General features: G+C 36.6%; 1 protein-coding gene across 8 annotated transcripts in view; it reads right to left on the bottom strand.

Annotated features, from left to right (window-relative positions):
- Positions 1-15,529, bottom strand: part of LYST (lysosomal trafficking regulator) — a 226,267-nt gene that overhangs the window by 140,345 nt on the left and 70,393 nt on the right. For all 8 annotated transcript variants that reach the window (XM_037986053.2, XM_007989866.3, XM_007989871.3 and 5 more), the window contains 6 exons: positions 11,531-11,621; positions 7,011-9,090; positions 3,975-5,004; positions 2,766-2,927; positions 1,167-1,323; positions 45-271 (listed from right to left, as the gene is read on the bottom strand). In XM_037986053.2, coding sequence (XP_037841981.2) covers positions 45-271; positions 1,167-1,323; positions 2,766-2,927; positions 3,975-5,004; positions 7,011-9,090; positions 11,531-11,621 — 3,747 coding nt within the window. The remainder of the gene's footprint in view (positions 1-44; positions 272-1,166; positions 1,324-2,765; positions 2,928-3,974; positions 5,005-7,010; positions 9,091-11,530; positions 11,622-15,529) is intronic.

The following is a 15,529-nucleotide window of genomic DNA, read 5'->3' on the forward strand; positions in this document are numbered from 1 at the left end:
AGTCTGATAAATATTGATCACATTTAACTAAATGAATCTTTTACCTGTTGCATGAGCAGAAAAACATTCTTTTCTTTCTGCCTAATAATTCTCAAAAAACTCTCAAATACATGGGCAAGCACATCAAGTTTGGCTTTACTAGCAGAAAGCAAATTTAATTCCAGCATACAAATCTCAGGATATATTATTTCCCCTTGAGCGAGGTTTTCGAGTAAGTCATTTGGACTGCTTGATGCACTGAAACCTTCTGTTTCAGACTTTAAGTCTACCCCTGAAAAGAGAAAAACAAAAGATTATTTTTATTCCCTAAACACTAAATATTTCAAACTTTATTAATCATTTAGAAGATCTAGTGGCAAAAGTACTATTCAAAGGATGCTTACAAAACCATTTCCAATCTTTTCCTACAACACAACTTATGACAATGATATGGGTATTCTGAAGATTAATGAGTTGCCTTAAAAGCAATTTTCAGCTTCAGTAGAACCACAAATTTTACAAATAAACAAGAATTTTTATAGACATATGATACAGATTTAACACATCCCATGGACACAACTTAAAAAAAAAAAAAAAACCTATTCAAACTTTCTGACCCCTCAAATACCTAAATCACAGAGCAGTTCAATTTACCTACCCAAATCTTTGTGAAAATAGCAGGCTTGGCTATTGGTTGGATGAATTACCAATTTTGCCGACTTCATAAATGAGAAACAATCCTGTCTTATTGAATATTGCATTTTGGAAAAATTGACTTATAAGATCTTTTAAGACTGCTGTGCTCTTAATAAAACGTTGATATAGTTAAGAAATTTATAAATTTCACCACCCAGTTACGATTACAACATCACCCAGGTTATCTATATCTATTTTATTATCTATTTCTAGTATTTATTGTCTTTCACACTAGAATATACATGAAATTGGGGAAGCTGCCCTTCACTCCATGTTCTTAGGCACTCAGATGATGTTTGTGATAACAAACTATATCACATTGTTGCATATATGAATGCCAGACTGTTGGGAAGATCAATAAAATGATAATGCAACACATTTGTTAAACTGTAAGACAATACAAAATTCTAAAGTGATATTATTATGAACCATTTTGCTATTCAATGATATGGCTTGCAGATCTAATCACAAGCACTTCAATGATATTTTACCATCATCTTGGGTTTTGCCATCTTCAGGATTGCTTTCACTATCTGCTTCATAACCTTCTTCTTCAACTAAAAGCTTAAAACTACAACACTGAGAATCCTCAGCTTCTTCTGAAAAATCACCAGGCTGGGATGACAATTCTTCTGCAGATTGACGACTCTATAAATCAGTGTAATTCAAAGGTAAAAGTTGTAATATTTGCTTGTTTTTAGTTATAGAATACTTATTATTCAAAAGTCATGTTAAGGACAGTTTCAATATTTTCTTAAAGAAAAAAACTTAGTAATATGAATCATTACAAATTATGAAATTCACTCAGCAAAATTTCCCAGATGCTTTCAGACAACTTAATACCTCAAAAAAGGGGGTTTCTAACAAAATAAGTTATAGGTCATTTATTTATTATTTATTAATAAATAAATATATGTAAGAAATTTCATTCTAGTTATACAATAGGAAATGACTAAAAACCACAATGTGGTGAAATTTTACTTCATACAATTTAATACTAATATATATTATTTGTGCACATTTGTTAATAAAAAGATTTTTTCATAAGGATTTTTATAAATGCCTCATAAATTAGGTACTAGAGCAGACAAGACATTTTTTTCAAAGGGATTAATTAAAATATCTCGGAATGCAACTGTCTACATAACAAGCATCTCAGAAATCAAGAGTTCCAGTATTAACCTCCTGTGTAAGACAGAAATTTTCCTTTTCTTATAAAAATGTCACTAATACCTTCATTTCAGAAAACATTTTCACCTAAAGAAGCTCAGAATACTTCATCATTGTAACAACAATAAAAGGTAGAATAAAGTAGGTGTTTTAACATTTTACAGTTAATCAATTAATTCAGTAATATGATGAACATATTAATAGCTATTTCAGCATGTTTTTAAGTTATGCCAAACAGTAACATACAATGTTATTTCAAAACCTTATAAAACATCATGTACATGGCTAGATTAAGGAATTAAAAGAGAAGTTACATAAAAAATAAAGGACAGAAGGCAATTAAAGGTAAAATAAACATAAAATGAGAGGGAAATGAGCTAATTATGCACCATATAATTTTAGGAAAGAAAATTAAAATAGTTGTTTTAGGAAAAAACATTAAACAACTAAAACATTGTGATTGTTATTTTCTATGTAAATACTAGTCATTTTTATGTTGAACGATTTAAAATTAATGTGAGTAGAGAGTTCTGGAAATATTAGCTGTACCACCAAAGAACCAGATAGGATAGGTAAATCATCACCATCCCTGAATTAGCATTTAATAAACTATCAGGTATATGTAAAATATACCACATCAAGTAATATATTTCTGTCTTAACTGGAAGTAATTCTCAGTAAATTTCCAGATTAGATAAGGAAAAGCATATCATACTGCTCTCCTGTTATGTATAAGACAGGGCAATGACAAAATATTGTTCATCCCATCATATATCCATCAAGTGGTGATAAGATCCACTGAACTCATCTGAGTCCTAGTCCATATGCTCTAATGACATTCATCAGCATCCTAGTCTCATCCCAACTTCCGCCTCTGCTGGTCATACTCAAAGAACACAACTATATGTCATTATTCATACCTTCTCAGTTACAGCATCACTATGTTCAAAATCTGCTGAATAATTCCCGAGGGCAACTCGAAGTAGGGCATCAAATAAAGGCTTTGCTAGTTGTGTTTCAATCACCTTTGACTGGGAAAGATGGTCCCTCATTTCAAATAATATATTTTCCACAGACAAGTTCTAAGGTAAAATTAAAGAGACTAAGAATATTAATAACTATTTAAAAAACTAAATAATGAAAAAATAAATATTTACCTAACTATAAAGCTAATCCATTTACTTGCAGTTGATATGAAAGTAAAATGACTATATAATTATCTAGCTCTATACAAACATCCTGTTAAAATTAATAACATTTTTATTGATAAAATACTTAGTTCATCTTATTTGGTTTTCATTGCAGCATGGTAAAGAATGACAAGAAATGAAGCTAAGCAAAGAAGTCAAAGCAAGACTGAAGAGTTTTGTGTGCTGTGTTAAAGCGTGTGAATTTCAATTGTGGAAATTCAGTGTGGAAGCATCAGGATTTTTTAGAGATAAGGCAACATGGAGGCTGGAACTGAAGTAGGAAGAGCCTGTTGGCTGGCTGAACAGTTAGGGGTAAGTTAGTGAGGACAGAAGAGGTCTGCCATATTCCCAGTCCCTGGATTCCTTTTTAGTCGAGAAATGATCTCAGGAGAAAACTTGTAAGAATGTGAGGGAAAGCAAAAAAGGTTAGGGGAAGAATCTGGACAAAGATGTGGTTTTAGAAGAAGTCTAGTCCCAGCCTCATTTCCTGGGAAGCTCTGGAGCCTGAAGTGCCCCACAGTGATTGTCGCCACTTCTTAGAGCCACATCTATCAGCATTAGCTATAAGCATCCTTCCCGGGCAACTCCCTGTGAGGCATGTCCCATCGGCCAAGCGCGATTCCTGGAAGACGGGTGCTGACGTGCAGATGGTAAATGGGTGATCAGTTTGGTAAAGGAGATCTGGGCAGGGCAGCCAAAGATCTAAATCACACAAAGATTTAGATCTTTCAACTTTGAAACACAATATCCATTATTATTCATCTGACACTTAAAAAATGTGTGTGTGTGTATGTCTGTGTATGTGTCTGTATATATATAAAACGTAATATATATAAAACCTAATATATATTACATTATATATATAATAATATATATTACATAATATATCTATTTGTGTATATATATTACATAACAGCTGAACTAAGGACACGGTATTACCTGATTAGGTAACTCCAATTCCATCTTCTGTTGACTAGTTCTGGCACCATGAAGACAAATGGCCAGAAGGGCTTCCAAAAGTCGTATACTCTGAAGTGAGGTCTCACTTTCTTGACTTGTAAATATCTTTGCTTCCTCGGGAGCAACTTCACTAGCTGAAATTTGTTCCACATTCATGGAAGAAATATGCTGTAACTCTAATTTACCTAAACTGTCAGCACTCTTTTTTAGACTACCTAGTTCTGATGGTATGGGGTCACTTTTTATAGTCAAAGATAATAAATCTTCCTTCATAGTTATCTCAGGTTGAGAAATTCTGTTTAAATTCTGGTTTTCATTTACAGTTGTATCTCCCTCCTTTTTTCCTTGCTCCTCTTTGTGACTTCTGAACAGTTTCTGTATTATCATAAATATTAACTTATGGCATACTTGGAAACCACCAAACCTATAAAACTGTTTCTGGAAGACTGAACTCAACATGTAGATCCAACGACACATAGACCAAATGTCTGCTGCTTGGTGCATATGTTCAGGAGAAGGCAAGGCAAGGCTCTCGAGAGATAAACATGGCAGCATATGACTTAAAGGCTCGCTGGCTGTGCTGTCATAGCCAGAAGTATCTTCTGAGTCATTGGCCAACTCCCTATCAGACTCTGCTTCTTTACTTATGCATAAAAATGCCACACAGAGGAATAGGTTTATTGTGTTGATATGAACATCCTGGTTAACAGTCTTCCGCCTCTTTGGATAAGCTTCTTTGAGGCCAGCATAAAATCTGCTGAGACTCTGAGGAGAATCTGAATAAGCTTGCTGATGATGAAAAGAAGTACCTACATGTACAGAGGACAACTCCTTCTGTTCATTGTCTATCCCATCAATACCTGGAACTGAGGCATCTTTCTGTTGCTCCTCTAGGCTGATTATCAGAGTTTCAAATGCTTTTAGAGAATGACTTCGAATACCATTTAAGTAATTTAATTCGATTATTTGATTTACTCCATTACAACTCAAAAACAAATCTCTTATTACCCTGCGAAAGAAGAAAAGCATGTAAAAAGTTTTAAATAAAGAAACATCATTTATAAATAAGTACATATAGTATTTAATATATTGGTATTGCATGTGGGATATACTAACCACTACCTAATTTTATCCATCAATTATCGGGCTAAAGTTCTTAGTTAGATATAATCAGGACCACAAGTTAATTTCTAATTACTCTGATATCCTTCTTCAAACATTTGTATATATGGCTCCAGCAGTGTCTAGAAACAAAAGATTACCTGTCCCGCATTAAATGAAGCAATTCAGGGAATAATATTTTTCTCCAAATGGCAAATTCTACATAAATTCTGAACATCACAGCCACCACCACACTCGCGATAGACACTCTGAGGGCAGGTAAGCATGTGCTTGTTCATTAGTTTTTCTGCCTGATGGTTCATTTGGGAATTTTTGTTTATTTTAAATCTATGCCTTATGAAGAGAAAGAATCACACTACAGAGCTGAAAATCTTCAGAAGGTTCGGCATCACATGAATTTCCCTTCTAACTGGGCTAGTTGCACAGAGTCAATAGTACAAATACTATAAAAAGGTTTCCAGCTCTGTCTCAGGTGAGACTTGTGTCTAGATCATTGGAATCCTACTAATAACTTTAACATAAGCCAGCTAGGTGATTCTCAGCCCTTCCATCACAAAGATCCAGGTTGTCCACAAATATGCCAAAGAGTTACAAAACTTTCTAATCAGTCAGTTATATTTAAACGATGCCGAAACATCAGAAAAATTTTTAAATGACTGTAAGGCAATGATTTAATGTCAATAATAGTTTTAAAGTAGTTGTACTAAGATGGACCAAAAGATGCCACACATGAAGATATTAATGATAGGATATATTTGTATAAGTTTCTAAATGGTATATGCATTAATTTGAAAGGCCAGTCTACCTATCAGAAGCAAGCTTTATTTATAAAATTATTTTTAAATGCACCAGATTTGGCAATCACAAAGTCTGGAAAACTCACTGATATGATTAAAAGTAATTTTAATTTTCTTATTTTTGCTTATCTATATTTTCTAATTTTTCTGCATATATTGCAGAGGTTATAAATGTAAATTTAATATTTTTAAATTAACAATCCCATTAATACCACTGCCTCAATAATCATTTTATGTATTTTACATATACTACATATTTTACATAGTTGTAAATAAGTGAACACTATTTTTTTTTTTTTTTTTTTTTTTGAGACGGAGTCTCGTTCTGTCACCCAGGCTGGAGTGCAGTGGCCGGATCTCAGCTCCCTGTAAGCTCCGCCTCCCGGGTTTACACCATTCTCTTGCCTCAGCCTCCCGAGTAGCTGGGACTACAGGTGCTCGCCACCTCGCCCGGCTAGTTTTTTGTATTTTTTAGTAGAGACGGGGTTTCACCAGGTTAGCTAGGATGGTCTCGATCTCCTGACCTTGTGATCCGCCCGTCTCGGCCTCCCAAAGTGCTGGGATTACAGGTTTGAGCCACCATGCCCGGCCTAATACTATTTTAATTGTTTATATTTTACCCATAAGATAGTATAATCATTTTCTCATATTCCAATATGATCTTTGTAAACATTTTCAATGGCCAATAATATTGTATCAAAGAAATATAAAGTAATTAAACTTGCCCTGCTCTTGGATATCTGTGTTTCATCTACGTTTTTCTCAGAAGTATATCTAAAACTTTTCTTTTTGTTGAGAAATTAAAATCAATGGCTCTATCCTCTTCTCTGTAAACAGCTCAGTAAAAATACATACATACGTAAACAAATGGTTAAAACAAATCTGATGTAGAAGGAGAACATTTTTTGTTGGCAAACTGAAATTAAATCCTAGGAAAGAATAAACAGTAAATATGATCACACTACTGCCAAGGCCCTAGAGATATCAGTGTCAGAAGTTTAAATGCATACATTTCATCACTCACTTGAAAACATCCAATGAAAAATCTCTAGACGTGCACACCCCACCCGCCCCCGCCGCCCAAACACATACAAACCTGGATTTAAGCAGGATAGGCAGAGTTTTTACATAAATCTGAAGCACGTCCTGAGGCAAGCACTGGTTATGATGACTACATACATGACTCTGAGCTGAAGTAATGCTTAGGTGTTGACAATGATGTGCTAATTCAACTCCTCTTTGGAGCACAGGATTAAATATGTAATTATATAGCTTCCACTGAACAACTATATTGCCTTTCTGGATTAAACTGCAAATGTGATTTGCAATCTGTATACTATTTAATCTGTCTTCTTCAAAAACAAAGTTCTGATAAGCCTTTAAAGCATCCCATTTCCACAACAAATCTTCAGATCCACTGCTAGGCAGGATCCCTTGAAATCTATAAGGAGTGGATAAACTTGAGGAGGGTTCAGCATCACGTAAGTTTCCCTGCAGTGTCTCTTCTAATTGGGCTAGTTGGTCAGAGTCAACAGTGCAAATATTACAAACTGCTTTTTTAATTTTTGGTGATATCTCTGCTCCTCCTAACTGATCCAAAATAAGTTTGTTAAGGATATTCAATATATGCTGCTGAAAATTTTTCAGTGCTGGCAACTTAAAAGCATGGAGCAAAGGAATGATTACAGATTTGGGATCCATACAACAGCATATTCCAATGTTATGAACACCCAAGAGGATCTGGACACAAGTGCTGCTCAAGGAAGCCTGCTGTAGTAAGCGCAAGCACTGATGGGCACACACCGCAATGCAACAGCACCGCTCAGGATAATAAACATCTCCATCTGCAGTCTCTTCAAATGGGTTTTTGGAAACCTGGTTTTTAAAAGCTGAAACCAGAAGACCTGAGAGATCTCGGTGATGATGCATAAAATGAGAATATTCACATCGTCTGTGCCTTTTTCTTGTACACATCGAATGATGAAGTTGCTCTGATTTCACCTTTTTGACAGTGCTCATTATTTTCATCACACTATTTATTAGGGCTTTCAAATGCTCTGAGGCCTCAGGAGGAACTCCATCTCTTAAAACCAGCCATTCCATTTGAAGAACTGCTGTTTCAAATAAATTAAATCCATGATGCTGAATGAATTCTTGAACCAAATCCACAGCTTGACTGAAGTAGAAGGGATTTGAAGCTGCACTCTGAAGACAACAGATCAGAATCCGAAGAACTCCTTCCAAAAGCTCAGGTAAAAGAAGGGCTCTATGACGATACTTTGAAAACACAAAATCTTCCTGAACCTCCTGCAGTGTTTTCTTTTGTCTTGGTGCAAAAGGGTCCAGCTGCTTTTCTAGGCATGTTCTAATTTTTAAAGCTGCTCTAAGCAATTCAGTTAAATTTTTCCTAAGATTTTCTGGCATCATCTCTGCAGTAGTAACATCTACTGACAGAAGATGCAACACTGTTCGAAAGAGCATCCTTTGAATCAAAGCCACTGGTTCTTCAGTCCAACCTGCAGAAACTACTCGACTCTCCAAGTTGTCGCTCAGACTACAGCAGTCCCCAAAGCCTGCTAGGAATTCAGTTAGTGTGGGCACTACACTGGCTGCTAAAGGAGAATTATGATTCAAGGCAATGTCAAACTTACAAACTTTTTCTAATAAAGATAACAAAACATGACATAAGTCAAACGGAGAATTGTTCATGTTACTGATAACAGACAAGGCAGCTGGCTCACTTAAAATGTCAGTGTTTGACTCCTGTCTTGGAATAATCTCTCTGGAATTTTCCAAAGCCATAGTATCTGGAGGAGTCTGTTCTTCTTTGGTTGTTAAGTGGTCAAGTTTAGTTTTAGGGTGGTCTTCTTTAGGAAACGATGTTACAAAATGCTGCAGCAGATGGGGCCTTCTATGCTTATTCATTGTTATGCCTTTTTCATCTGAATTGGCTTCTGAATCTGAGGTGGACAGCTGTGTCTTTCTTGCATCTCTTATAGAATAGCGATGGGTAATTTTACGCTGTCGTCTGCTTTTTCGAAAAACATTTACTTTTGCAGAAACCTGACTAGACAGGGCACTTCCTTCTAAATGTAATTTTTCCTGAGTGGATCTTTGTGAGCTTGAGTTCTTTTCTTTGGTCAGGATTATATCAGCTGAGAGCGGTAGATTAAAATCTAACAGAATGAAGAAAAAAGACTTAGAATACCTCAATATGTTTTAAAACTCAATTTTAAGGTGACAGCCCTCTTATTTATCACCCACTAAAGGAGTTTATCCTCAATGTATTTTGCAGCAGGGCTGATTTTCTTCATTTATGTCATATCTCTGGGTTACTTCCTCTCACACTTGTCCTTACTCTAAACACTAGCTGACATTAGTTCAAAGGATACATATTGATTTTTAAAACAACAAAACAGAGGCACACCTATCCTTACTCTAAACACTAGCTGATATTACTTCAAAGGATACAAACTGATTTTTGAAACAGCAAAAGAGAGGCTGGGTGAGGTGGCTCATGCCTGTAATCCCAGCACTTTGGAAGGCTGAGGCGGGTGGATCACTTGAGGTCAAGAGTTTGAGACAAGCCTGGCCAACGTGGTGAAACCCTGTCTCTAGCTAAAATACAAAAATTAGCCAGATGTGGTGGCACCTGCCTGTAATCCCAGCTACTTGGGAGGCTGAGGCAGGAGAATCACTTGAACCTGAGAGGCGGAGGTTGCAGTGAGATGAGATCGTGCCACTGCACTCCAGCCCAGGTGACAGAGTGAGACTCTATCTTAAAACAGCAACAACAAACAAAAGAGAACAAAGTTCAGAACGTAAATCTGATTTAAAACTACATATTATATTCTAACTTCAACATAAGAGGTGCTGTAGATTATCTGGCATTTAGTGCTGTTGTTCATACTATTTACAAATCTCCTCCCATAGTCCCCTAATTAAGATATAAGGACGTATTATATTCTCAAAAATAGTATTCATAGACCTGATAGAACTTAACTACTTTAAGATTTTCCTAAAATTATTTCAAAATCATACACTATATGCCAAATGTTCTCCAAAACTGAGGTTTAAAGAATTCTTTATTCAAATTATTTCTTAAATGTTTCAGCATTTGAGAAACTAGGCACCAGGTATAGACATCGTTATTTCATCCCCAGTGCCTAGATAGGGCCTGGCATATGGTCAACACTCAGTAACTATTTCTTAGGGGAAATGAATGAATTCTCCTTTTAACTAAAAAGATAATTAAATCAGTCTTTCTCTTTGCAGTATGTAATAAGAGCTATATAAAAAAGTATTTGTAATTTAGAGTAAATTAAAATCTGCAAATAAAAAATCTGTGCTTTACTAAGACAGGGAAAGCAAACCAGATGGGAAGAGGAGAAATTAAAAGGAGTCTGACAAATTCCACCCAAGCAAAAGATGCAGACAATGAAGACAACTTCCCCCAAAGAGCATTAATCAGATTTCTTAAGTGATTAACAATGTGTGAATTCTGCAAACTCAGAAAAAAATAAAAGCAGAGAGTTAGTGAATCAATAAATAAGCAGAATAACAGTATTACAAGACCTTAGATACTTCCTTGAAAAAACCTCCATGAAATTCACTAAAAATACAGGAATTAAAATAGAAAAGATTTTTTTTTTAACCTGAGAGATCTTCAAATATCTCACAAGCCACATGTCACAAGAAAGGGTCAAGAGGAAAACTATTAATCTCGCCAATGAAACATTTAAAGTTTCATGTACTTTATAGACATATGAATTCTTCAAAATCATAAATTAAAAATATCTATCGACCTTATGTGTAATAATTCTACCCAAGCTTGAAACAAAATATTATATTAAATTTATCCTTTAGGCTGGGCACAGTGGCTCATGCCTGTAATCCCAGCACTTTGGGAGGCTGTGGTGGGCAGACTACTTGAGGTCAGGAGTTTGAGACCAGCCTGGCCAACATGGTGAAACCCCATCTGTACTAAAAGGCAAAAATTAGTCTGGCATGGTTGTGCACTCCTGTAATCCCATCTACTCAGGAGGCTGAGGCACAAGTATCGCTTGAACTCGGGAGGCTGAGGCTGCAGTAAGCCGAGATCACTCCACTGCACTCCAACCTGGGTGACAGAGTGAGACTCTGTCTAAAAATAAAATAAAATAAAATAAAAAGTATCCTTTAGAGGCAACACTAGAAAAACTAAGCTAAAACAATACTGCAAAAGTCACTTAAAGAATACTGGTAATAGAAGGCAGTCTTTAAAATAAGCAAAGAAACTTTAATTGCTTTATTCAGATTTTTCACTTCCAACTTTTCACTATCCATTTTTCTGGTGTATGCTACACACCTAGATTCACTCCTTCTGATAAGTTTTCTGCTTCTTCATACATTTTCTAATCATCAGTACATTCAAGTACTTCCCTCAGGAAGCACCACGGTTTTTGTATTATTGAAAGAAAAATGTGTTTGCCTAAAGAATTTTTCATATTTAGTATATAATAAATCACTATAACATATACTGTTCTGAATCTGAATCAGAATCAAACATTCAGGCAGAAGTAACTGTTCTATGAGATTTTGATAACACAAGTGATACGATAAAGGGAAAAAGCATACCTGTTGCCTTTTCTTCTTGGACAGGTATCTTCCATACCAGTGGAAGGAGAGACAGAAGAAGAGTCAGGAGTTCTTCTCTACATGTCAATGCCTGTGTCAGTTAACAAAAGAATCCTTCATGTTCTAAGGCAATAAGACACATCAATTCCTAATATCTTATCTTAATCTGACCAAAAAATCCTTTTTCTTGAAAGGCTGCATTTGAAAAGCTAAGAATCACATTAACCTATCTTCAATCCAATTAAAGCTGTGATACTTTTAAGTTTATAAGGCATTCTAATCATAGAAGAATCTAAGAGTATTTGACAGTATTTAGCACACTCTTGCTGATATTTCCAAAAATAGCTGTTATTATCACCATGCACATTGCAAGAATTCCTCACCTATGAAGAAACAGATTTGCTAGGTGAAAATGAAAAGTTAAGTCCTATTAATTAGCAAACCAGTGCCACAAAGTTACTAAAAAAATGTGAAGCCTTCATGCAGTTAAATGTAAAACTCAGACAATTTTAAAGAAAAACTGACATTATTAATAAATAATATATAAGGAGAGAGAGACTTATTAGTGAATGTAATCCAATAAATATTTATTGACTGCACACTATGTCCACAAAAATACTGTCTTACCCTTTCTGGAGGAAATGGTCCAAGCCCTGGAGAAGGTCCCCTCATTTGGTCCATAAAATACATACACATAAACAGTTAAAGAACAGCAGAAAGCATGTAGTATAAGTAAGGATCCGGGGTGGTACAAGCATTCAGTTTAGGAGTTCAGAAAAAGGAGCAGTCATTATCAGAAGTATGGAAGTAGAATGGGAGCTAGAGAGCTAGACCTGGGACACCTGGGACATGGGTAGTAAAGGATTTAACGACAACTCAAGCTTGAGTTCTTGCCTTACACCAATCAGTGAGAGAGGGGGTCGGCATGATGACGCGATCGGATTTGCTGAACAGAATTAGGTGGAAGGGGAAGCAGTGTTAGAGGCAGGGAAACAATAATCTAGATGAGAGAGATGATGACTTTCTGAAGTACTCCAACAACAGAAGGGAAAGGAGACATATTTGAGAAACTGTAAGGTAGAACTAAAATAATTTGCAGTTGATTATCTGTGGCACATAAGGGATAAAAAAAAAAAAAGATCTAAAAGGACCCACAGGTTTCTGGTTTCGGCAACTAGGTAATGTATTCACCAAGACAGGAAATTTACAAGTGGTATTAGGTTGGGATTCACTTTTTAGACATATTGAGTCTGAGATGTCTATGGGCTATCCTAATGAAGGCAGCTTTTTAGTAGACAGTAAATATATAGATCTGGAACTTAAAAAAATATATAAAGTAAATAAGATTTGGAAGTCATTGGGGTGGAAGGCAAGAACATATGTGAGTTTTCCCAGGGTGAGAATATAGAATAATAGGAGACCACCAAGAATGAAACTCTGGACTTTAAAGACTTAAAGATGGGCAATGCTAAAGAAACGCCTGAAAAGGCTTCTACTGAAAAGTAGAAGTACAACCAGAAAAGAGAAGTACAACCAGAGAAACCAAGGAAGAGACCAGTTCAGGAAAGAAAGGAGTCAGCAGGGCCAAAGCTGTTGCCCTTTCACTGTGTGACATGATGGCTGAAAAGCATTTAGCAACTGGAATGCCCCTTAACTAACACAGTTTTAATGGAGTGATTTGGGTGCAAGTCCAATTACAATAGGCTGAAGAGTCAAAGGAAGTGAGAAAGTAAAGACAGGACATTCGGACTATTCCTTCTGGTGTCCAGGTTGTGAAAAGGCCAGAATTCTTCAAAAAAGGGGTTTAGCAAAATCTAAACCCCTTTTTAGGCATAGAAAACCCTTCATAGCAATGATTCCTGTTGACCTGTCCAGTTTCAGCTCCCTCTGCCACACATGAGCCGTCCTCACACATCTAGCTGGTAAGGGTTTCCTCTGAAAACTACTGGTCTCTGTGCTCCCAGTAGGTCTTCCTCACATACACTGTTTCTGCAGTTCTCCATCCCCATCCTCCCAGCTGCCAAACTGCAACTCATTCTCTAGGTTTTTATTTCCTCTGTGGGGAGACTTCTCTAACACCCTGCCTGCTTCCCTTAGTAAACTTAGCTTTCATGTTCCTGATTTGCTACCATTCCAGCAAACACCCTGCTGAAGTGTTACTGTCTGAATGCCCATTTTCCTCTTTTATCCATTAAACAAATGTTTCTTGACCCCCTACTAAACAGGCCAGGCACTGTGTCAGGTACTTCAAATGCTGTGGTGAACACAATATCCATATCCTCATGAAGCCTACTTCCTAGCACAAGAGACAGAAAATAATGGGTAAGAATAAGAAAATTTCAGATATAATGCTGTACTATGAAGGAAATTATCTAGGAAAGAGATTACAGAGTGACAAAAAGGGTAACATTTTAGACAGGCTATTTAGGACGGGCTATTTGAGCAGAATCTTCATTGATGAGAAGAAGGAATCTATGCAAAGATTTGGAGGAAAAGGGCTCCTAGCAAGTATATGAAGTATTGGGAATAGGTTTGGCTTTTTCATAGAAAGCGAGAAAGCCCAGGAGCTCCCAGATCTGATAAATAACTTCAGCAAAGTCTTAGGCTACAAAATCACAAATCAGTGGCATTTCTATACATCGACAACACCCAAGCTGAGGGCCAAACCAAGAACACAATCTCATTCACAACAGTCACAAAAAGAATAAAATACCTAGGAATACAGCTAAGCAGAAAGGTGAAAGATTTCTACAATGAGAATTATAAAACATTGCTGAAAGAAATTAGAGATGACACAAACAAATGGAAAAACATTCCACGTTCATGAATAGAAAGAAACAATATTGTTAAAATGAGGCCGGGCGCGGTGGCTCACGCCTGTAATCCCAGCACTTTGGGAGGCCGAGGCAGGTGGATCACAAGGTCAAGAGATCAAGGCCATCCCGGCCAACTGGTGAAACCCCATCTCTACTAATAATACAAAAATCAGCTGGGCATGGGGGTGCGTGCCTATATTCCCAACTACTCAGGAGGTTGAGGCAGGAGAATCACTTGAACCCGGGAGGTGGAGGTTGCAGTGAGCCAAGATCATGCCACTGTACTCCAGCCTGGTGACACAGTGAGACTCCATCTCAAAAAAAAAAAAAAAAAAGCCTGGGTGTGGTGGCTCACACCTGTAATCCCAACACTTTGGGAGGCCGAGGCAGGTAGATCACAAGGTCAGGCGATCAAGACCTTCCTGGATAACACAGTGAAACTCCGACTCTACTAAAAATACAAAAAATTAGCTAGACATGATGCCATGAGCCTGTAGTCCCAGCTACTCGGGAGCTGAGGTAGGAGAATCACTTGAATCTGGGAGGTGGAGATTGCAGTGAGCCGAGATCACACCACTGCACTCCAGCCTGGGTGAGAGACTCCGTCTCAAAAAAAAAAAAAAAAAGCCATACTGCCCAAAGCAATTTACAGATTCAGTGCTATTCCAAACTACCAATGACATTCTTCAAAGAATTAGAAAAAGCTATTTTAAAATCCATATGGAATAAGAAAAAACTCTGAATAGCCAAAGCAATCCTATACAAAAAGAACAAAGCTAGTGGCATCATTACTTGACTTCAAACTACTCTAGAAGGCCATAGTAACTAAAACAGTATGGTACTGGTACAAAAACAGACAGAGAGACCAGCGGAACAGAAATAAAGCTGTACACCTCCAACCATCTGGAATATAACCTAAGAAATACCATCCTGGACATAGGCCCTGGCAAAAGTTTCATGGACGCCAAAAGCAATCACGATGAAAACAAAAATTGACAAACGGGACTTAATTAAACTAAAGAGCTTCTGCACAGCAAAGGAAACTATCAACAGAGTAAACAGCTTACAGAATGGGAGAAAGTATTTGCAAAGCATGTATCTGACAAAGGTCTAATATACAGAATCTATAATGAACTTCAACTTTATGAGTAAAAGACAAATGACCCTATTAAAAAGTGGCCAA

Source organism: Chlorocebus sabaeus, chromosome 25 (genome assembly GCF_047675955.1).
Source record: "Chlorocebus sabaeus isolate Y175 chromosome 25, mChlSab1.0.hap1, whole genome shotgun sequence".
NCBI lineage: Eukaryota > Metazoa > Chordata > Mammalia > Primates > Cercopithecidae > Chlorocebus > Chlorocebus sabaeus.